This window comes from Colobus angolensis, unplaced genomic scaffold (genome assembly GCF_000951035.1).
Source record: "Colobus angolensis palliatus isolate OR3802 unplaced genomic scaffold, Cang.pa_1.0 Scaffold13, whole genome shotgun sequence".
In the NCBI taxonomy this organism is placed as follows: Eukaryota; Metazoa; Chordata; class Mammalia; order Primates; family Cercopithecidae; genus Colobus; species Colobus angolensis.
Window position 1 is genome coordinate 6001849 of NW_012114252.1, and position 23890 is coordinate 6025738.

General features: G+C 41.3%; 1 protein-coding gene across 3 annotated transcripts in view; it reads left to right on the top strand.

Moving 5' to 3' along the window:
• CLDN10 (claudin 10) overlaps positions 1-23890 on the top strand; it is a 131635-nt gene that overhangs the window by 90270 nt on the left and 17475 nt on the right. For 2 of the 3 annotated variants that reach the window (XM_011933799.1, XM_011933800.1), the window contains exons 2-3: positions 20962-21123; positions 21212-21293. In XM_011933799.1, coding sequence (XP_011789189.1) covers positions 20962-21123; positions 21212-21293 — 244 coding nt within the window. Of the gene's footprint in view, positions 1-13515; positions 13819-20961; positions 21124-21211; positions 21294-23890 lie in introns of those variants that run through there. The other variant, XM_011933797.1, reaches the window with a different exon arrangement.

Sequence of the window (23890 nt, forward strand, 5' to 3'; positions counted from 1 at the left end):
TGACCTCAGGTGATCCATCCACCTCTGCCCCCCAAAGTGCTGGGATTACAGGCATGAGCCACCGCGCCCGGCTGAACATACTACATTTCTAAAACATTTTATAGCTCTCCAAGAATAGAAACCAGATCAAATGTTTGAGGACAGCAATGTCGAAGTAGAGGGTAGAAAGGAACCAAAGTCACCGGACTCGTAAAACAACACAGAAGAAAACGTGAGGATGCTGGCATTACAACTGAATTTTGAACCTGTTTTCACCTTTAGTATTTATACTGAGACATGTGGAAATATAATATTGTTTCAATATGCCTTCTCTCAAATAATCACTTTTTAGTTGGTACATGACTAAAAGGTTTGCTGTATTCATTGGAGTAAAATTCGTGTTCTGAATTAATTTGCTTAGAAGATGAATCTGATTTTATAATAAAAATTTTAAAGGAGTCAATTAGAAAAGTGTAGCTAGAAGAAAGTTATTGCATTATTTAAGGGCTTGAATAATAGATAAAGGTAAGTTAGTAATAAAAAGCTAACTACAAGATGGCTTTATTTCTTACTGAGACTGTATTTTCTGCCTTTCCAGAATATTGTCCTGAGAACACTTACATATTCCTTTTTTTTTAGAAAAACTGTTGAATAAAGAAGGCACTCATTATTTTCAGCTCCCATAGTTATAATTCTCGTTTCCATAGAAATTTGCAGCATCCCATAGAGTACAATATTTTATTCAGCTTTCAAAAGATCATCTTGACCCTTTAACATATGTTTACTTTTGGCTGGGCAAGGTGGCTCACTCCTGTAATACCAGCACTTTGGGAGGCCGAGGTGGGAGGATCACCTGAAGTCAGGAGTTCAAGACCAGCCTGAGCAACATGGTGAAGCCCCTTCTCTGTCAAAAATATAAAAATTAGCCTGGCGGGGTGGCATGCACCTGGAATCTCAGCTACTTGATGGGGACTGAAGCAGGAGAATCGCTTGAGCCTGGGATGTGGAGGTTTCAGTGAGCCAATATAGCACCACTATACACCAGCCTAGGCAGCAGAGCAGAGACAGACTCTGTCTCAAAAAAAAAAAAAAGTTTACTTTTAAGAACTGCTCACATTAGTTACAAAAGACCACTTTTTAGTTGTTAATATGCGTTAGATAGCAAATACTTGGCATATATGCATTCTTTGAAAATATCAGACAAAAAACTAAACAAAAATTACATGCTAGCTAGTGGCTCTGACTGGGAAATGAGAAGTAATGTTAATTCTTAACGCTGGCTACGTTTGTCACCTGTAAAATATGATCAAGCCTGTTAGTCTAACTTAATGGCTTGAGTAATTGACAAAGTGTAGTTTTATTGGGGGTTGGGGGAAGACATTGCTTTTTTCCACTGACATGATACCAGTTTACTACTATGTGATACTTTTTGCTTAGAACTGGAAGAGATAAGTAGTATTTTTCAAGTTTTGAGGTTTGGGTGTTCGGCTCTTGTGGATGTGTCATGTTTAATAAAGCTTGTTCGCAACTACTGGCTTAGGAAGTGGCTTGCAGTTAACAAGTATCTGACTTGGAACACCGGGTGGAATGACCACGTGGCCCAGTGGCCCAGGGCCCACACTGAGAATTCAGCAGCTGTGCATGCTAAATCTGGCTCCGTCATTAACCTGCCGAGGAACCTTCTACAAATGCTTAATTCCAACCATGAAAGTAAACATAGGCACCAATGCCTGAGAATAGTTATACAGGAAATCAGACCTTGTGCAGAAAATAAATAGAACTCGTCTGCCTTTCCTGTGTAACACTTGTTGGAGGCAGGGAGGAACTCAGAATGACCAGGCTGTAGGTTACTGTTTTTTGCTTCTAATTAAGAGGCAATTATACGCAAGTGAGCATAATTAGGAGAAACTGGGGCAGCTGGGGCAAGTATGGGCAAAACTTAAGCCAACTTTGAGAACTAAAGGGCAAATCTCTGGAGTGGTGAGAAAGATTTCTCCATGGTTCTGTCTCTTGCTAGTTGCATATGTGTACAATGACCCCATCTCATTCTGCGTCTGAGCCTTCCTGTCTTTCTAGTTTTTTTCTTTGTCTCCCCCGTTCCTTCTTGTTTTTCCTTTGTTTGCACTGTCTGAAGGGGAGGAGGAAACAATATTCTCCCATTGCATTTTTTATTTCCTTCCTCTATCACCAGAGCTAGGCAGAGCTTTTGAGACTCCTTTCGACACACTCACTTTTTTTCCACACTCACTTTTTAGATGGGAAAAATGGGCCCAATCACATGTAAATATGAACAGCAAGGTAGCGAAGCTAGAACAGATGGCAGGTCCTTTAAATGCCAGTCCAGTGCTATTTCCATACATTGCACCCAAGTTTAATGATTAAGAACAAACAATAACACTCCCAAGGCTGAACTGACCTTATGTTTTTCATATGTAAAATTGTATTCTATGTTTGTTACTTCACAACTGTGTTAGTCCATTTTCACATAGCTATAAATATCTGAGACTGGGTAATGTATAAAGATAAGAGATTTAATTGCTAGATTTTGCAGGCTGTACAGGAATATGATGCTGGCATCTACTTGGCTTCTGGGCAGGCCTCAGGAAACTCACAATAATTGTGGAAGATGAAGTGGAAGCTTGCATGTCACATGGGCACATGGCCAGAGCAAGAGCAAGAGGGTAAGGTGGGAGGTGCTACACACTTTTAAATGACCAGATCTCATGAGAACTCATTCACTATCACAAGAATAGCACCAAGGGGATGGTACTAAACCATTCATGAGAAATCTACCTCCATGATCCAATCACCTCCCATCAGGCCCTACCTCCAATACTGGGAATTACAATTCTACATGAGATTTCGTGCAGACAGATCCAAACCATATCAGCAACCACAGGAGTTAGGGCAGGTGGAGAATGTGACAGCATTTAAACACCATTATTTCATCTACATGGAATTATGTGATGTAGAGTATGAATGTACATACTTTGAAATTCAATGTGATTTTGAAGTATATCCACAAGTGTAGTTCATCTTTGGCCCAGTTTGGCCAGAAATAAAATACTGCACTGGAAATATGTATGCTACGTTCACTAAAAAATTTAAAAATGAGAGTTAAAGGTCATAATCATAGTTATGAACATAGAGGCCAAGGCGGGTGAATCACTTGAGGTCAGGAGTTCAAGACCAGCCTGGCCAACATGGTGAAACCCCATCTGTACTAAAAATACAAAAATTAGCTGGGCGTAGTAGCACATGCCTGTAATCACAGCTACTAGGGGGGCTGAGGCAGGAGAATCTCTTGAACCCAGGAGGCAGAGGTTGCAGTGAGCTGAGATGGTGCCACTGCACTCCAGCCTGGGCAACAGCACTAGACTCTGTCTAAAATAAAAAAAAAAATAACAAATACATGTATTATTATATTATAAATAACAAATACAAGTTATGGCTATAGCAAAAAAAAAAAAAATCATGGTACAAACCCACATTCACATTTGTCCAGTGAGAGGTAAAGCAAACACCAGTGTATACGGAAATTTAAAATCCGCCCTTTAAGCTGGGCATGACGGCTCATGCCTGTAATCCCAACACTTCGGGAGGCCAAAGCAGGTGGATCACCTGAGGTCAGGAGTTTGAGACCAGCCTGGCCAATGTATTGAAACCCTGTCTCTACTAAAAATATAAAAATTAGCCAAGGGTGGTGTTGCATGCCTGTAACCCCAGCTACTCGGGAGGTTGAGGCATGAGAATTGCTTGAACCTGGGAGGCAGAGGTAACAGTGAGTTGAAATCACACCCTTAAACTTCAGCATGGGCGACAGAGTGAGACTCTGTCTCAAAAAATAAAAAAAATAAATAAAATCCACCCTTTTGAGAAGTCTTCTGCCCTAAGAGTGAGAGTCAGCCAGAGCTTTTCAGGTGCTAAGTAACAAAGAATGGTGCCATTTAAAATAGGTGGAAGTGTGGAGGTACGTAACACTTAGAGCTTAGCTTGATTTTCCCTAAGCCAGTGAAATAAAGAGTCTTGAAAGTCAAAAGTAATTGGCTGTTAAGAAAAAGAGTATAAGAAACTGGTGAGTCTAATCTGTGAGTGAAGTTACCATACACCTATTCCAGGTAGCAAAACAGAATAAAAGAAAAAATACTGCATTTTCCAAAATTCATAAAATTTCCCAAACTCATAAAATTTATGAATTTAGGAAAATGCAGTATGTTTTTCTATTAGTTTGTTTTTTCTATTAGTTTGTTTATGAATTAGGAAAATTCATAAATTTCATGCCTAAAATTCATATTTAGGAAAATGCAGCATGTTTTTCTATTAGTTCATATTTTCTATTAGCTCATATGTTTTTCTATTCATTTCATATTAATATTACGTGATTCCAAACTATCTGTAGAAAAATTTAGTGATAAACATTTATATGCATATATGCAATCGATTGTAAAAGACAAAAAAGCAATTATTTGAGGATTAATTGTTTAAAGTATAAACTGACAAAGCCTTATATTCATAAGGTTTTAATTTGAAAGGATATGACATTCCTTCTTCATGTTAGAAGATTATATTCAAAAGAGCAAATAAAAATTAGACATTTACAGTTTGTTTTTGAGAGTTCATGCTTAACATTCTACCAATACTAATCATATATCCTTTTTTGACTAATAAAATTAAATTCAACAACATTTAGCAAATGCCTATAGTATACCCAGTTCTATAATATCTATTCTTTAATTTGTTGAATCCTCTCAATCACATCTGGAAATTAATATGAAATAATAAAATTTTATTATTTGCTTTTCTCCTCTACAGTATATGAACTCTATAAACTCAAGAATAAACAGAGTATCATTCAGGTTGCTTAACCAAATTTCACTGGCTGCTTTATTTAGCATGTCAAAAAATCACAATATAATCTTTCATATGGTGTTTTGATTGGAAATAAAACATTGCTTAACTCTATAGGATTACATATATGGATGAATTGTATGGTGGGAGGCAGCTGACATAGGGCATGGTTGTTTGTCAGAAAGATTTATGCCAGAAATCCTAGAGGTGTGGCAGTTATGATAATACAGGAAAAACATGACATCAACTTTGTTCTTTAGATCTTTTTCTTATTCTTCACAAACCCTAAATCAAACATAGAAACAGCTATTGCTTTGAACCACAAAGAGAGGTGTGTCTATTATCAGTCTGCCGTGTTATCAGCATACAATTCCACTGTGATTTCCTTTCTTTTTATGTTACTATTCAGAAGTCATGTATACAGACGACTGCATGAACCTGAATCACAAAGCCTCCTAGTAATACACTTGTAAATATTTTATTGGGGGGCATAAATATATCTTTGAGGAGAACCTAGATGAAATAGGGTAGTTTTCAACATTTTGTTTCAGATGGAGTCTTGCTCTGCCGCCCAAGCTGGAGTGCAGTGGTGTGATCTCAGCTCACTGCAACCTCCATCTCCCGGGTTCAAGCAATTCTCCTGCCTCAGCCTCCCAAGTAGCTGGGATTACAGGCGTGCGCCACCACACCCAGCTAGTTTTTGTATTTTTAGTAGAGACAAAGTTTCACCGTTTTGGCCAAGCTGGTCTCAAACTCCTGACCTCAGGTGATCCACCTGCCTCAGCCTCCCAAAGTGCTGGGATTGCAGGTGTGAGCCACTGTGCCTGGCTCAAGTTTTAAATATTATTCAAATTTTGCTTCTAATTCAAATTTTTCTTCAGCACCAAACTCAGATAATTTTTCAGATTTATACATTTTTGAAAAATATTAATAACATGCTAAATGTTATTCCAATTGATATACTACTTCAACATATGCTTTATGACCTAATGTGCATTAAGAAGTCATTTTTGAGTCCAGGCACAGTGGCTCACACTTGTAATCTCAGCAGTTTGGGAGGCCAAGGCAGGTGGATCACCTGAGGTAGGGAGTTTGAGACCAGCCTGACCAACATGGAAAAACCCTGTCTCTACTAAAAATACAAAATTACCCAGGCATGATGGCACATGCCTGTTATCTCAGCTATTCGGGAGGCAGGAGAATCTCTTGAACCCAGGAGGCGGAGGTTGCGGTGAGCCAAGATCGCGCCTTTGCACTCCAGGCTGGGCAACGAGAGCGAAACTCCGTCTCAAAAAATAAAAGAAAAAAAGAAGCCACTTCTGGGTCCCAGTTTCCTCATTTGAAAATATTGAATTAGGTAATTTTTTAAAGCTCCTTTCTAACTTCAGCATTCTAGAAATAAAAATGTATACCTTAGTTTGATGTCCTTTAAAATAACACTGTTTTTATGGCTATTTAAAAACCATTGGTTTTTAAATGTTTTCACCAGAAAACAAAATGAACATGAGAAGGAGAGTCCACAGCACAGTAAACGATGCGCACTGCAGAACATCCCCAACTCAGGATGGCAGGGAAGAAGGGTGGGCGCTCACTGGCAGAACATTCCCATTCAAGTCACTGGGCCAGCTCCGTTTGGCTGAGAGCACGGGCCAGAGCTCAAAGCACGCAGAAGACAGATTTAAGAATTCTCTAATGAACTCTTCTTACTGTGTGTGTGACCTCAAAGAAAAATGTTCCAGGCCCAAACTAACATAGTGAATGACCCTTGCTCAGGACACCATTAAACAGCATATTATTGAACTTCAATTCACCTACGGCAAGAGCTAGACATATACTGAAATGAAGTAAGGAAACTAGGTACCCTGTTCAAACACCTCAATTATAAAAGCAACTTTCCTGAAAATAAAGTGAAATCAAGTTATCTAGAATTGTCTTAATGCATTTGGTACGTGTTCGTTCACACACTGTAGATACTGACTGTACTCTGTACACAAACTACAAAGAGTTGTCTTGGTGGGAGGCAACCTCTCACAAGGAGTGGAGACTCTGGAACTGAGCTGGCTACATTGAAACCTCACCTCCACCACCTTCCAGAGCAAGTGACTTAATCTCTCTGTGGTTCAATTTCCTCTTCCATACAATGGGAATGAAAATAGTACCCCATTGCATGGAGTTTTTATTACATAGTATCTACTGCATGGAGTTGTTAGAAGGTACAAGATCAGTGTTTATTAGATAGAAATGAGCGAATGCCTACATTTTGAAGAAAAAAAAACCTCTCAAAATGAAGCACTAGCTTATAGGTATGTTTTTGTCAGAACATGCGTTTTTAACCCTGAAGTGATTCATTTTAAACTTCCTCTATTTTCCCCACAATGTGAGCCACATGGTAACTGGGGACTTCTGACGTAGTTTGGAATAAACTTTGCACCTGCTCTATCGTGAGGACCGGGGAGAGCAGCAAGTATCTCCATTTGGTAACAGACACTAGACTGTTGCTTCCCACTCCTTACACCTAGTCATTGAGAAAACCAAGGGATATGGAAATCATTCACTCTGTCCTCCGTGTCCTCTGCTCAGCTTCTTGTCCCAGGGCGGTCTCCCTCTGATTTCCCGCTTCTTCTCTCCTTTATTCTTGCCCCTTGCTTTTCTCTTTGCAATTTGTTTCCCTTACTCTCTCTGCCTTATAATTGGTCACTTCTTTCATTTATTTTTACTTTCTTTAGAGACAGGCAGGCTGGTCTCGAACTCCTGGCTCATGCTCCTGAAGCGCTGGGACTACAGGTGGCTGGTTTTTTTTTTTTTTTTTTTTTTTTTTTTTTTAAGAGATGGGGGCTCTCCCTGTGTTACTGAGGCTGGTCTGGAACTCCTGGGCTCAAGTGATCTCACTGCCTCAGCCTCTGGAGGGGCTGAGAGAGATTACAGCACCCAGCTGTTCACCCTTTTAAATTTTAACTGCCCTCCGGTTTTATTTCTCACTTTCCTTTGCAAGCCCCGCACCCCCCACCACCTTTGCTACCCTGGACTAACCTCTGCTCTGACTTCCTGGTTTCCCTCCCTCTGCGCACCAGCCCCTTACGTGTTGGCATTTGACTCCACACTTTCTGCTTTCCTACTTTGAGATTTGCAATACACTTCATCCTTACTCACTTACTGCTGTCAGTCTGAATGATTAATACCACTTTTATGAAAAATGTAATTTTGTCTCTTTAAAGAGACACAAGGAAATGAGAGGCATGAGTGAACTAAATAATATTCATTATTTACTAAGCATCTACTACATTCCTGTCCTTCATATACATTCTCTCTAATCCGCACAACGCCTTTGAAAGAAGCTGTCATTTAGTCCCGCTTCATACTTGAAGAAGTGATGCTGAGTGAGATTAGGGGACCTGCCCAAGGGCATTCAGAGGTAGAATTTTATCTCACATCTTTCTGGTTACATCATCTACCCTCTGTCCGCTATATCTCCCTGATTCTTAAGTGAATAAAACTACCATACTTTATCATATATTTCTCCTAAACAGAAGGAAAAAGTGACAATAAGTCTATATGTAGAGATTTTAGATTTTCTCCATGCACTGCCTCCCACATACACATCTATATGGACGCCACCTTTAAATTTAGCAAAGGAGGGAGGCAGAAAGTGAGTGGGAATAAAACAATAAAGACACCAAAGGAAAACTGCTCCTCTCCTCTCCTTGATGTTATCTGTGAATGACTGAGTTTGTCAGGAATCCTAGACTCAGGGTTTTTGGAGGTGAAAGTGGTCTCTGAAGCTATCCAAAATAACTCCTCTGTTTTACAAATGAGGCAGCTATAACTCAGAGACATAAAATCACTTGCCCAAAACATATAGATTAACATACTGCCCCGACCTGGGTGGGAGGTTAAATTGATATTCATCAAGTGCTTATGGACAAACAAAATGTACCCAACCTGTCTACAAGCCCTGGAAGGTTCTAGCATCCCAGAGTGAGAGTCGTTCCAGGCTCGAAGGGTATTCCTGTTGGGGCACAAATCGTACCCCTCCCCTCAAGGGGCTCAAGAGGAGTCTAGATGATCCTAAGATAATTTAGAATTGGGAATGAGTGTATTTCAAATGAATGCATGAAAAACAAATCCACAAGGTACATGGCACTGACTTGTAATAGGCCCATAGAAACATTCTGCTGGAGTACGACTTCACAGGTTGCCAAATGACAAAATAAGGCAACTCTTTGTATAGTTATAATTTGCAAAAAAAATTATATATATATTTATATAAATGATGGTGATGCAATGGTGAGAATAAGTGTTCATTCTGTAACTATTCCTATCACTCTGTAGTTTTCATGCTAAGTAATTACAAATATCACTGGATTTGCATAAAGCATTAAGATAAATGAAATGTTAGGGAAAATGGAAGGAAAAAGAACACAGATATCCTCTTTTAATATCTTGGTACCGGCATTAATGTCTTATTTAACACGTTATAACAATACTTGCCTCCTGGGCAGTTTTTTTTTTTTTTAGTTAAAAAAAACAACTGGCCAGGAGCCAAGTATCATCAGGAAATCAGTTTCTTCCCACCTGATTAGCAGCACACCACCTCACTGGAATCTAGGAAGGAGCTAATGTATACTGAAACCAAATGTGATGCTTAGAAAATCCTGGAGCTATTGAAAGGCACAGCTGTGTTGCTTGGTAGGTGTACCGAATCTCAAGTGAGGAATTTCTGCAAATCTCCTGTTTAGTTGGCTAAACTGGTTTTCACTCCTACTGAACAACCCCAGGGTGGGGGGATCCTCTATGTCTCCTTAATAACCATAATAAGCCAAAGAAATAATTTTCAATGCTAATTCCAGTGACTTAGACCTCAAAAGTGGAAAGGTTCAGAATATGTTTCAGGGCATTATATGTCTTTGGGTCAAATTTATTAATTTATAGATCAGTTAGTAGTTTTCATATTGGAAAAGATCTACAGCTTTTTGTAAAGACTAAACTATTGTTAACTAAGATGTTACTTTGAATAATTTAGAGGAGGCAACCTTTTTTGATGTATTCACTTTTATATTTAAATTAAGAATAGTCTGTTATGAAATTTCAGTGAACTGAATCCTAAAGAAAATAAGGAAGCATTTATCAGTCAAAAGTACCCTGTAAATCGGTTTGCAGATTAACTGCAAAGGTTATTTGGGAACTGTATAATCTTAAAGCAAAACAAGCCATTTATCCATTACTTCTTCTCAAAAATCTCTATTTGGTCCATTTTTATTTTCTGGACATTCTTTTTTTAGATTATATGCTACTCCATAGTATCTTTAGAATTCTCCTGACTAAACTAGCTTGAGAAGCATAAGATAGAAGACATTCTAAAATAAAAGTGTTTGATTCATTACATAATATTATCTAGGTATTAAAGGAAGTAACATTCTTCATTCTTTGGTCAGGCACTTCACGGCCTCTAATATACAGCTTTCCACAGTAACTATGTAGTACATTCTAGGGAAGAAAAAGAAAAGAGTTTAGGGTTGTCCAGCCTCATAGAAAGGAGAAAGGAAAATCTAAAAAGTCCACAGGCATGACGACCCTAGTCTGTTTTAGCTGGCAAAGGAACTAATAGTGCTGCCATTTAAGTCTTAATTTATGGATTGTTTGTGGTGTTTCCAATCCCTTTTAAGTTGAAATTGTGTGTTGCAATCTCTACAGTAATAGAATATTTCTTCTTTCAAAGTTTTCAACAACGAGATTAATATTCTTTCTTCCTGTGATGCATACCACCATGTGTTATGGTAAATTAACTGCTTATACACGTATACACAAAGCTCAACCAGTCAGAGCTGTAGTTCTCAGCCTGAGTACACGTTAGAAGTTTTGGAAATACTGCTACCATGGCCACCCCCAGAGATTCTGGCTTCACTGGTGTGGCGATACAGTAGAGAGAGAAGAGTGTTCCAAGTTGGAATTCAGAATTTGTTTCCTCTGGATGCTGTGTTGCAACGGTAATCTGGGTTTATGGATTTTTAAAGTATGATAGGTAGAACTACATTATATGTTAAATAAACTTTGAAGACTGGTTTAAAACACCAAACCATTCTTCAAAGTTCTTTCTTTAAAACAAACAATGTGCCTTTGGAGCCAAACACAGTGGAATTTATAGCCAACTAGGTGATAAATTAGGAAGTGCTGGAGTCTTAAAGGTCACAGCACTACACTTGTTTTGTGTCAAAAGTAAGTCAGGGTTTTGTCTGGTAAAAACAAAGAAATAATTAATTTAGTGAGTACCTACCATAGGCAAGTCACAGTAAACAAGGGGACTATCAAACAAGGCCAGGAAATAAAGTATTAAATTTGTGTAATTTGTAATTTTAGAAAAATCAGTAAGAAATGTTATGGTTGGCTGGGCGCGGTGGCTCAAGCCTGTAATCCCAGCACTTTGGGAGGCTGAGACGGGCGGATCACAAGGTCAGGAGATAGAGACCATCCTGGCTAACATGGTGAAACCCCGTCCCTACTAAAAAATACAAAAAACTAGCCAGGTGAGGTGGCGGGCGCCTGTAGTCCCAGCTACTCGGGAGGCTGAGGCAGGAGAATGGCGTGAACCCGGGAGGCGGAGCTTGCAGTGAGCTGAGATGCGGCCACTGCACTCCAGCCTGGGCGAAAGAGTGAGACTCCGTCTCCAAAAAAAAAAAAAAAAAGATGAGCACCTGGAGGAACGAGGGTGCCATTTGCCACGGGGGAACAAACCCCAGACTCTGTGTCAAAAAAAAAAAAAAAAGAAAAAAAATGTTATGGTTAATGGGTTTTTGTGTTTTTCAAATAGTAATTGGATCATAAATAGGCAGATTATTCAGAAAGGAATATGGCATAGAAATAATAGTGGAAATATGCTGGAGGGCAAAAAAACAGATGATAAAACAGTTTGAAAAGGCAAGCCATACGAAAGAATAGAGGATGCTTTGTAGTCATTGCTCAAAGGTGACTGATTTGCATAGCAAGGAGGATGAGAAGGAAGAGGTTAGGAAGATACTTCTCAAACTCGGTTTTTAAGTTTAGCTTACCAGTGAACCTAACATGATACATCAGGACAAGTTGGGGTTCAGAACAGTAGGGTAACTGTGTCTGCATCGTCACCCTTGTACCCATTCACGAAAGCGGTGGGACTGTTAAGCACATAGAAGCCCACCACCTGCCAGCCGCTGCACAGCTGCAAGAGTAGGACTTACTTTGTGTTCTCAGAGCACAGATTACAGCATTTAGATAGACATTGAAGACAGACAGATTTGGGCTCAATAGGAAGAAAAGCTTTCTTAAAAGGGCTGTCAAAACATGAAAAAACACAGTAGATACTTTGCCATGCGCTGAACTGCAGGTCCTGAAGGGTGGAGCATGGGCTAAACATTATCTCTAGAATTAGACAGGATAATTGTTTTGAGTGTGGAGCGTGTCCTGCTGGTCTCCAGTGGTTCTTCCAATCTAAGTTTTGATGATTCTATGTCCAGCTTCCTCTCTTCTCCAGTCACCTTGTCACCTCTAATTTCACTAGGCACCAATTTGGTTTAAAAAAAAAAGTGACAAAGGGAAATTAAGAAATTCTTCACGTTGAACCAGTGTCTCTACCTAAAGATAGTGACACAGAGGGTTAGTACGAGATTTACACAGCAGACTGATTGATAGGTTTTAGACCTTTCGTTACTTTTGGCAACAAGTGAACCCTGGAAGCTCATACCAAGAACTGCAAGAACTTTTAAGTGGACAAATAATAACCCCAGTGTCCCTGTTCTCTCATTTATGCCCAGATTTGTGGCTTCAGGAGCCAGAAGTACACCCTGATCGTTATGTTTACCTTTAGACAGCAATGAAGGGATGAAGGAATGAATCAGTTTATATTTCAATTAGGCGTGAGAGGTGGAGGTGGTTTAAAAACAAAAAAAAAAAGTCAAGATGGCAGTTTTGACTGGGATAGCAGCATCCTTTCATAGACCTGGGAGCTGGAATGGACCTACAAGGAAAATGTGTTAAACAAATGCCCTCTGTATAGTGCATTAGTATGAGTACACCAGCAAGATAAAGATTGTCAGGATGCCCCATCTGCTGCTATCTTGACTTTAGGCCTGTGCCACGCACCTTTTTGCCATGACTTTCCGCATACCACCAGGCCAAAAAGAACTGCAGAGTTTTGAGGGCAAGGCCGGTTTCCAGCCCAGAATCTGCACAGTGATCCCTCCTTGACAAGTCAAACAGAGTCACCCAAACAAGGGTGGCACGCAAACCTTTAGAGTTCAGCAAACCGAGGGCTTAGTTGCCAAACCGTGTCCTTTCAGGGCACGGAAAAGGCTTTTCCTGCTTTGCTTCTACAAGGTAGTCAGGAAGCCAAGCTATTTGCCTTGGGTAGGGCTGGGTCGGGGTGATGAGGTGGGGGCGCAGCAGGCTGTCCACACCCGGTGCCAGTCTGAACCTGAGCAGCTCCAACAAGCGAGCTCTTCTCGGCGGCCCTTCGGCGCGGGGGAGCGCAGGGGAGCGCAGGCCGGCCTTCCTCCCGCACGCGGGCGCTGACCGGCTGCAGGTGGAGAATCCGGTGAGCTATCCCGAGCCCTCTGAGCCCCCTACGGGCCGGGGCATGGGTGTGCCGGATCGCGCGCGCCCCCTGGCTCCGGGTCCGGTGGGCGGGGCGGTGGGCGGGGACAGTGGGCGGAGGCGGAGGCAGGAGGCAGAGCCGCGGGGTTGGGAGTGCGGGGGTCGCGGCGCAGAGTGGGAGCGCTAGAGCGAGCAGGGCTGCAGCGGGCGGCATGGCTAGCACGGCTTCGGAGATCATCGCCTTCATGGTCTCCATCTCGGGCTGGGTACTGGTGTCCTCCACGCTGCCCACCGACTACTGGAAGGTGTCTACCATTGACGGCACGGTCATCACCACCGCCACCTATTGGGCCAACCTGTGGAAGGCGTGCGTTACCGACTCCACGGGCGTCTCCAACTGCAAGGACTTCCCTTCCATGCTGGCGCTGGACGGTCTGCATCCCCGCGGCCCCCGCCCTCGGCCCTCCCTCCTCGATGGCCAGCCCGCTGGGCGCCCTCTGGTCCCCAATACTCCCAGCGGGACCCCCGGACTGGACTCCTCTGAGGCCCGCCCCGTCCCTCTCCACAGGGCCTCAGGGAGCCGGGGACGGTCCCTGGTGCCCGTCCTCTCCTGACGGCTGTCTCGCGGGGCGCCTGTTCGAGCCCGGGACCCCGGGAGGGGGGACACGCAGGCCCGGGTTGGTGACTCCCAGGCGTCGGGGGATGGGGGAGCTTTGCCGTCCTGAGAGTCGAGGACGCGGCTGCCCCTCCACCCCCCATATCTTGGTGACCGCTGGGACCCACAGTTCATGCTGCAGGGACTTGTCTCCTCCACCTCCCCTACGTTCCCCGAAGGCTGGGTTCTGATGAAAACGGTGTCGTTGCAAGCCAAATCCGCTTGTCCTGCCCTCCCTTGAGCCATTTCGTTGGTTCTTTTAAAAGTAGGCGGGGGTGGGGGGGTGCGAGGTTGGAAGGGGGAAAACATATTGCAGGGTTTGTTGTTGTTTCCCTTTAAAGAGCTTCTACAAACTTGTCCGCCGAGGCAACACTGCAAACACTGCCTCCGAGTTTCAGGAAAATAATAGCCCTTGCGGTGCCGCAGTGAGTCGGCAGAGGGTAGGGAATCTTGGGCCGTGCGAGCGTGGCGCCCAGGAGCTGACCAGTTCTGCATCCGAGTCCCCGGTTGCCTGCTGCTGTCCTGGGTTATTCCTTTGTAGAGGTTCACCTGCGTCGCTCCGGTTAGGCCTTATGCTGGTAGCAGCTGGTGGATATTCACACAGAACTCTGGCTCTGTTGAGTTTCAAGACAACAGCCGATGTCAGCCCGGTCCCAGTGATTGCCCAAGTTCTAGGCTCTTTGCTTCCAGGATTTTACAGCAAACGGATCCCGGCAGAAACTTAAGAGGAGTTATTTACGTTACGTATTTCCAGATTTCAGGTGTTTCTTTTTCTTTTATTACCGCACTTGCAGTTTTTGTTTACATAGCTGTGTAAATGAAAGAAAAGAATTGATTCCTCTAAGATGGGGTATGCCACGAAAAGCAAACTGTTGCTCAACGTGGTATTTGATGGAACCTCCGTATAAAGAATACGCATCTAGTTTTAGAAGGGTGGCGCCCGGGTCCGTGTCCTGTTGGGTAAAATAAGCAGCCAGAACAGTGTTTATTCCCCCAGCATTACCGTTGAGTTTTCTGTGGTTTGTAGAGCACACATCCAGGTAGATGAACAGGCATTCTCTTGTTTCTGTGGTTTATAGTCAGCAATATGTTACTGTCCTCTGAACACTCTTCTGTTGTAACACTCTTCTATTGTTCCCTGAGATAGTGCCAGATAGGTATGCTTCCTTCTGTAGGACAGCTGGGGGACAAAGGAGAGAAGGAAATAAATGCTCTATGAATATTATTAAGTGCAGAATAATAAAGTTTTCTCTTACATGTCTGCAGTGAGAGTGGAGGTGGTACCATACCTATTTGGGGGCAGATCAGGGAGTGAAGAGGAAGTAGGAACAGTTGTCCTGGTTAGGAGAGCAGAGAGGAGTAACATTTATATGCCATCCAACTTGCAAAATGGTCTTCCTGTGTGCTCATGTGACTAAAAAATGACTTTTAAAAACATAAATGGCATGACACTACCTACTGTTGTACAACACTTTAAAATATATTTTTCCAAGTCAGTAGTTAATAGAAGTGACTCTGTAACCGATGCATGGTATATTCATTAAACTGCATAAAATGGCTTAGTTAACCATGGATCCATTGTAGACATTGGACCTTTTCCAACTTTTCTTTGTTGGTGGTGCTTTACTGAAAATCTTTATATTCACCTCTTTGTACGTGTGTATATTTCTGTAGACCCCATTCCACTGAGACATGGTTTTGTAAGAGCAGTAGAATACACATGCATTTTAATATTCAGTTCATACTGTCAAATTACTTTCCACTGACAGTGTATGAAAGTACCTGCTTCTCCACATTCTCACCACTCTGTTAATCCAGTTTTTGTTGTTGGTTTTTTTTGTTGTTGTTGTTTGTTTGTTTGAGAGGGAGTTTTGCTCTTGTTGCCTAGGCTGGGAGTGCAATGGCACAATCTCAGCTGACTGCAACCTTCAGCTCCCAAGTACAAGTAATTCTCCTGTCTCAGCCTCCCAACTAGCTGGGATTACAGGCATGTGCCACCATACCCGGATAATTTTTTTTGTATTTAGTAGAGACAGGGTTTCACCATGTTAGGCTGGTCGCGAACTCCTGACCTCAGGTCATCCATCCTCCTTGGCCTCCCAAAGTGCTAGGATTACAAGTGTGTGCCACCATGCCCCGCTATCTTGTTATCACTTTAGTTGGAATTTCCATTATTGCCATGGTCAAAATCACAGGTTATAAAAATGGTCAAAACCCATCTTATTATATATTTACTGATCATTTGTTTTTTTCTCTTTTGTGAATTGGCGTCCATATCTTAGGCCCATGGTTCTGTTGTTTCTTTGTGGTTTTGATGATTTGTTCAGTCCTTGATTTGCTTTGCAGGTTGCAATTTCACACCATTTTTTGTCTTTTAAATTTATGGTGCCTTTTCTCATACAGGACTTTGAAATTTGTAATAGAATCATATTTATCAGCCTGTTTTTTGATGACTTTGCCATCTGTGGCTTAAGAGGGCATTTCTTACCGCAAAACAAACTTACTTTTCTGCATCTCTCAGAATAACATTTTGGAGGGTTAAATCACGCAACTGTGTTTTCCTGTGGAGGGGAGTTGATTCGCCCACCTGCAAGTGGGGGAAGCTTCCAGGGTAGGGCCCCTCTGTTTGTCCTCTCTACCTTGCATTCCCAGGGCAGCCATATCTGGTGGGTGCTGGTCCTGACATTGCCTTTGGAGAAAGTTGCCATGGTGGCCTGAGTAGAACAGCCCTGCCCTTAAACCCAGGCATGAGCTCTAGATTGGGAAGACAATCCAGGAAGGGAGAGAGAAGGCCCGTGACTCTTGCCTATCTTGTGTTAGGTGGAAGAACTCTTGGAGTCAAACGATGAGCTCATTATTCTGAATTTCTTTTTTTTTTTTTTGAGATAAAGTTTCACTCTGTCCCCTAGGACAGAGTGCTATGGCATGATCTCTGCTCACTGCAACCTCCGCCTCCCTGGTTCAAGTGATTCTCCTGCCTCAGCCTCCTGAGTAGCTGGGATTACAGGTGCCCATCACCACGCCTGGCTAATTTTTGTATTTTTAGTAGAGACAGGGTTTCACCATGTTGGCCAGGCTGGTCTTGAACTCCTGACCTCAAGTGATCTGCCCGACTCTGCCTCTCAAAATGCTGGGATTACAGGCGTGAGCCACACGCCCAGCCCTAAATTTCTTATATAAAGAAATCTCTGATTCCCCTCCCCTAGGGGTATCGTTGTCACTTGTTTTCCTTATAAGGAAAATGAGGCCTAGCAAAGCTATATGTCTAGATTTGATGTTATGCCATGTTAAGAACCCAGCTCTAATTTCTGCTTAGAATCCATTGTAGTATTATAATATGAAGGGATGCTTTGATGACTTTCATACTACTCAGCAGACACCCATGTTATTCATCCTGTGAAGGGGGTGCTGCTATCCCTGTTTTACAGATGAGAGAACTGAGCCTCAGACAGATTAGGTCCTATAACCAAGGCATACCTCGGGTAAATAGAAGCACCAGAGGTGAAACTCAGAGCTCCTGCCCTCCTCATACCACTGTTTTCTCAAAGGATTTGCAGAAGTACACAAAGCTACCAGGAAAATAAAAGCACATTCTTTTTTTCCCCCCTAAAAAAGAAAAAAAAAAAAAAAAATCCATCAACTAGCACAGGTGCTGTTAGCAAATTGTCTCCACCAAGTGGATGTTTTCGTTTTTTGCTGATTTGCAATTGAAAATAAAGTACACATAATTTGGAAAACACTTAACTTTTAAGGAACACCTTGAAGGTTTCCTTCAACAGAGTTCATTAATTTAAAGTCGCTGTATTTTACTATTTGAAAATTTCACAGTTGAATGAGCTTGTGATTTCTGTTTATTGTTAACCCATACTCCTTTCAAAGTACCACTTGAACTTCAGCTGAGAATAATTTTCAGCCAGCTTGTTTTTAGTGTATGCCATCTATTTTTGCTAGTGGGACTGCTTGCCATTTCTCCCAGGAGAACTAACTATAAATTATACTTCAGAGAACTTCTAAATAAATATGTTCATGCCTCAGCACCTTAATGTGTTAATTAGCTATTAACAGTGTCAGTAAATTAGACCTGTCAAAAATAATGGCCTCCTTGACTAGGTTTTTACTACCACTTCTCCTGCTGGTGTTACTTGTAAGTTTTGCCCTCAGGAACTGTTAAAAAGCAAGGCTGTAGAGGTCTGCTTTGCAAAAGATGAACTCTAAAAGGGTTTGTTGGAATCATCTTGGCTCTGATCTGTGGGTGTTGTAAGAACTGGTAGCCTTAGAACACGGAGAATTTACAAATCTCAAGCTTACGAGCAACTCCATTACATTTATGGTTGGCTGGGGAGTTTATCCTCGGCTCTTTGCTCTCTATTTCAGAAAATCTGGCCAATGACTGTCCTTGTAAATTGCCTTCTTTGTGCATGCGCAAAATTAGCAAGTTATTGCTACTGTTCATGCTGGAGAAAGGTACCTCACTTTCCAAATCCGGGTTCTGGTTGGCACAAAAGAAGGACCTGACCAGATCAGAATCTGCCCTGCCCACTTCTCCTCTCATGCTTGTGTCAAGAGACCAAAGCGGGTCCTGCTGCCAATACCAGGGCTGAGACAGGGCATCTCAGAGTGAGAAACTTGGGACAAATGTTACAAGTGGTGATTACATAAAGTTTAAAGACTACTGTTATTTTCCCTGTCATATTAAGAATCAAATTGGTTGGCCTGGAATTCTACCCACTGTTTATCATCTGGGAAATGCATTCTGCGTTCTAAATGATCAGATTGTCTAATTTAACCTTTGGTAAATTCCTGACAACTTGCACTTTCTGTTAACAAAGCATGGAAGATAACTAAAGGAAATGCCAGTTAGGGTACATGCTAATGTTTCCTGGGAGTATATATAAATAGATGAGTCCCCCATTTTTTTGTTTATTTAATGACTGCAGTCAGGGTCAGTTATAAAACCTCAAAACCATAGATTAAAATGAATTTCACAAAAAGAGTGAAAGCACACTGTCTGAGTAGCCCTGGTAGCAAGTGATGAACCAGTCTGGGTTATCCTCGCAGGCTCTCTTGAATCTTGTAAGGGACTGACAGGCTTCCCCTGTCTGTCTTGCCTCTACCTGCTGTCTAGGCTCTGGCTGGGGAACTTGAGGACTGAAGTTTCAAATAGAGCTGGTTCAGCATTTGGCAGCGGAGACCCAAACAGCCCTGCAGCACAATGTTTGCTATGAAAGAAGCCTTCATTATCCTGTTTTCCTAAAAATAAGTTTGTTTTGCTGTTTTTGATAGCCACGGTGTTAGTGGAATTGTTTTTTGTATGGAAATTGTTCACACTACACAATAGAAGGTGACTGTCCTTGCAGTCTGCATCTGTGGGAGTCTAAAGTGTTTACAATTAAGTAGAGCAGCTCCCGTTTTCTCTTAAAAAATGGGTCCAAGGAATAGAATTAAAACTTCATTCTTTTCCAAAGAAACACAGACTGGGGCCAGGTGCGGTGGCTCAGGCCTCTAATCCCAGCATTTTGGGAGGCTGAGGCAAGAGGATCACTTGAAGCCAGGAATTTGAGACTAATCTGGGCATAATAGCGAGACCCTGTCTCTAGAAAAAATTTAAAAATTAGCCACAGGTGGTGGCAAGCGCCTATGGTTTCAGCTACTCAGAAGGCTAAGGCAGGAGGATCTCTTGACCCCAGGAATTGGAGGCTGCAGTGAGCTGTGATGATGCCACTGCACTCCAGCCTAGGTAACAAAAGTAAGATCTTGTCTTAAAAAAAGAAAAAGAAGAAACTGAACTGGAGGCCACTAGTATGTACTCCCTAAATTCATGATTATCATAATCTCGGAATTATTATTTATTGTGGCTGTGCTTGAACACCAATAATAAATGACTTGTCATATATTGGCACATGAGAGGTTTTTTCCAGTTAAAAAGTTTAATTCCAAATGTAAATCTGATGTAGGTATATATGTTCATTTGCTTAGCAAATATTTACTTACACCCAGTATGTGCTATCACTATTTTAGATTGAAATATGGCATTGTTTCAGGCTGAAATGAAAATGACTTATGTGGTAAAAGCTTATTAGTTTAAATCCTGTTAATGTAAAAACCTGGACAAGAGCTACACTGAAGTTTACCCTGTAGCCTGGCTGTGCAAATAAAAATACGTGACTAAGAAAAAGAATAACACAGGAAGGATGAACAAATGAACTCACAGAACATACTTTTTAGGATACTTTAAAGGCATTCATTTATAGGAGAACAGTTGACTTAATCACTATAAATTACTCTTCTACAAAATAGTGCTTTTTAAAACCCAGTTTTATTATATATGCCCTGAAAATAATAGTACTTCACTAAAATATTCCCTTAGACCTCCCTTGGTTCATAATGATATTCCACTAATATTGGAAGGTTTGACCCTTTGGAGCTCTTTCTGCTGCCCAGTTATAAATCTTATCATTTGATAATGTCAAAACCATTAAAACACATTTTTAAGGTCCAATGAGCAGAGGAGCTACAGAGTTATGATGGTGGCGGATGATGTTTTTTCACAGTACAAGGCAATGTTATACGGAGTTTGTAGTCTGATTTGGGATAGAATCCATGTCTGCTACTTTCTAACTCACCTCTGGTAAGTCACATAACTTTTGTGGTGCCTCAGTTTCCTCATCAGTGAATATGGAAATAACACTCAGAGATCTGTCCTGAGGATTCTGCATAAACCGCACTTCACAGTGTGTGACCTAGAACAGGCACTCCCTGTGGATTCACTTGCTTTCCTTTCTTGCTTGTCTTGCCACATGTTTTCACCATTACAGTTATCTGTTTGGAAAACAAACATCCAGAATGACAACGTGAAATGAGGATTTCTCCCTGGACAGCCACATGCTTTATGTAACGTAAATGACCTACTCTAATTGCAGGTTATATCCAGGCATGTAGAGGACTTATGATCGCTGCTGTCAGCCTGGGCTTCTTTGGTTCCATATTTGCGCTCTTTGGAATGAAGTGTACCAAAGTCGGAGGCTCCGATAAAGCCAAAGCTAAAATTGCTTGTTTGGCTGGGATTGTCTTCATACTGTCAGGTAAATAGTAACTTTCTTCCAAGCAAGGTAATTGATGATGTTAATGAAATCACACTAACCATAGTGCTTTCCCTCTGATACTTGTTAGGGCTGTGCTCAATGACTGGCTGTTCCCTATATGCAAACAAAATCACAACGGAATTCTTTGATCCTCTCTTTATTGAGCAAAAGTAAGTACTCCTCTCCGTCTGTTTCCAGCTCACAGGAAATGTATATAAATTAATATTCTCAACCAAGGGACATGAATTTCCTATATGACTTTTGAAAGTAAGACATACTGATAAATGGTAACTGATGACATCATTCAAGATGAAATGTGTTATATGCCACATACGCAAAACATACATTTAATTACTTTGCTAGTGTTGCAGTGTCTTGTCTCTAAACAGTTCAAGGCATCAAATTTAGAATGATAAACTTCATCGTCGGCTGTACATCATGAAACTGAGGTCAAGTAGAGGAAAAGTGAAAGGTGTCAGATGGGGAGGAAAGAATGATGCAGCGTGCGAATAGAAAATTAAAAGCTTGTCTCGATTGCGGCCCACTCAAAATGATATTTGCCAGAAGATTGTTTCTGGGTCTTTTAAATTTGCTGTATTAACCATTGTCTTAACAAGCTCCACCTAATAAGCCTTTATAAAGAAACTGTGCATGATGCAAGGTTTTTGAAAAATGTTGTAGGAGCACGGCACCTTTACCCAAATGTGGTTGGTCGGTCTTGCAGATGAACGCTTTGGAATTAACAGATCAGTTTGCTTGTTGGTGTTGTTTTTAAACTATGGGCTGTTGCTTTTTGTAGTTTCCCTAGGCTTATTTCTTTGGATTGGGAAAATCCCAGGGATACCAAATCAGAATTAATATATTAAATATTTTGTCTTGCCTAGGAATATATCTACATCCCTCTTTAGGAAGCCTCACATATATATGTGTGTGTGTATTGCTATCAGTGAGGCTGGTAATTTTATTTTAAACTTCAGATCAAATTTTATAGAATTTTTAAGGAGTATATTACTGAAATAGCTGGTCAGCTGGGCTTTACTTTTTTTCTAGTGGTTTTAGGAATCTTCAGGAAATTGATGTTCTAGTTCTGTCTTAAGTGTACCTTATGCATAAATAGTAAATCTTATATCATGAAATATAATGAAAATAATAGCTAGCCCCACCAGAAGCCAAGCAGAGCACTGCAAATATTATTTTATTATGTTATTTTATTCTTAAAACAACCTTATAACCTTATTAAGTAGGTCCTCTTGGTACTCTTTCTTTAAATTGAGGAAAGAGGCCAAGTAATGTGTTCAAGGGAACTTGGAGCAAAACTAGTAGGCTGATTGAACTGTGATTCAAACCAGGCAGTTGAACTTCAGAACACTGGCTCCTAAAATGCATGATTTATAATATTCCACTATTTTGTAACTTTTGTGACAATATTCTATATATAGAAAGTTCATCAACTTTCGTTCTTTTTTTTTTTGAAGAGATAGGGCCTCTTTCTGTCACTCAGGCTGGAGTGCGGTGGTATGATCATAGTTCACTGCAGCCTTGCGCTCCTGCGCTCAAGTGATCCTCCCGCCTCAGCCTCCCGAGTAGCTGGGACATGTATGTGCCACCAAAACTGGAAACTTTTTTTTTTGAGATGGAGTTATTGCTCTTGTTGCCCAAGCTGGAGTGCAGTGGTGCGATCTCGGCTCACTGCAACCTCCATCTTCCAGGGTCAAGGGATTCTCTTGCCTCTGCCTCCTTAGTAGCTGAGATTACAGGCACGCACCACCATGCCCAGCTAATTTTTTTGTATTTTTAGTAGGGACAGGGCTTCGCCATGTTGGCCAAGCTGGTCTCGAACTCCTGACCTCAGGTGATCCGACCGCCTCGGCCTCCCAGAATGCTGGGATTACAGGGATGAGGCACTGCGCCCGGCCCCGGATAATTTTTCCATGTTTTAATGGAGACAGGTCTTGCTATGTTGCACAGGGTTGTCTCCAGCCCTCGATCTTCAATGATCCTCCTGCCTCAGCCTCCCAAAGTACTGGGATTACAGGCTTGAGCAGCCATGCCCAGCCTTTTCTAGACATTTAAAAATCGTTTTTATTCAGAAATTTTATTAAGTGGGAAACAAAAACAAATGTTTTAGACCCCAGTATAACTTTTTTATCCCCTGCCTATGATACAAAAACATGTCCTGATTTATTAATTTTCTCCTGACTTATCTTTCAAATGAGATTTGCACAGATGTACATGGCTGCAAACATTGAAATGAAAACCGAGGCTGTATTTCTGAAGCTTAGAAATATTTTAATATTTAAATGAAATAATTGTATTTAAATGATACATTTTTATTTTAGGGTTTGACATCATAAATATGCAACAAACCTGTGTTTCTCATGGTTTATTTTATTAAACACATTGCTCACTCTTCTACATTATCTTTCCTATATTACTGGTTTTATTTTCCTGACAATTATTAAGGATATCTTTGTCTAAATCTTAACAATCATTGGAATCTTTCCTCAAATAGTCAAGGCTAATTTGTGTACAAACAATAACTTAAACCTATCTTTGTGTGACTGTTTTCTGTGCTTGCTATAGCTCAGTCACCTAATTCAGTGTAGTGCCATTGGAATTTCTTATTCTCTTTTCAGATTTTGATTAAACTCAGTTCAGTAATTAGGTGCTGTGAGAAGTTTTCCTCTTTTTCAACCTCTTAGTGCTACATTGAGCTATTCCATTCTCATTAGCTTCTCGGAATTTCTCTTTCCATCTCTGCTCGCTC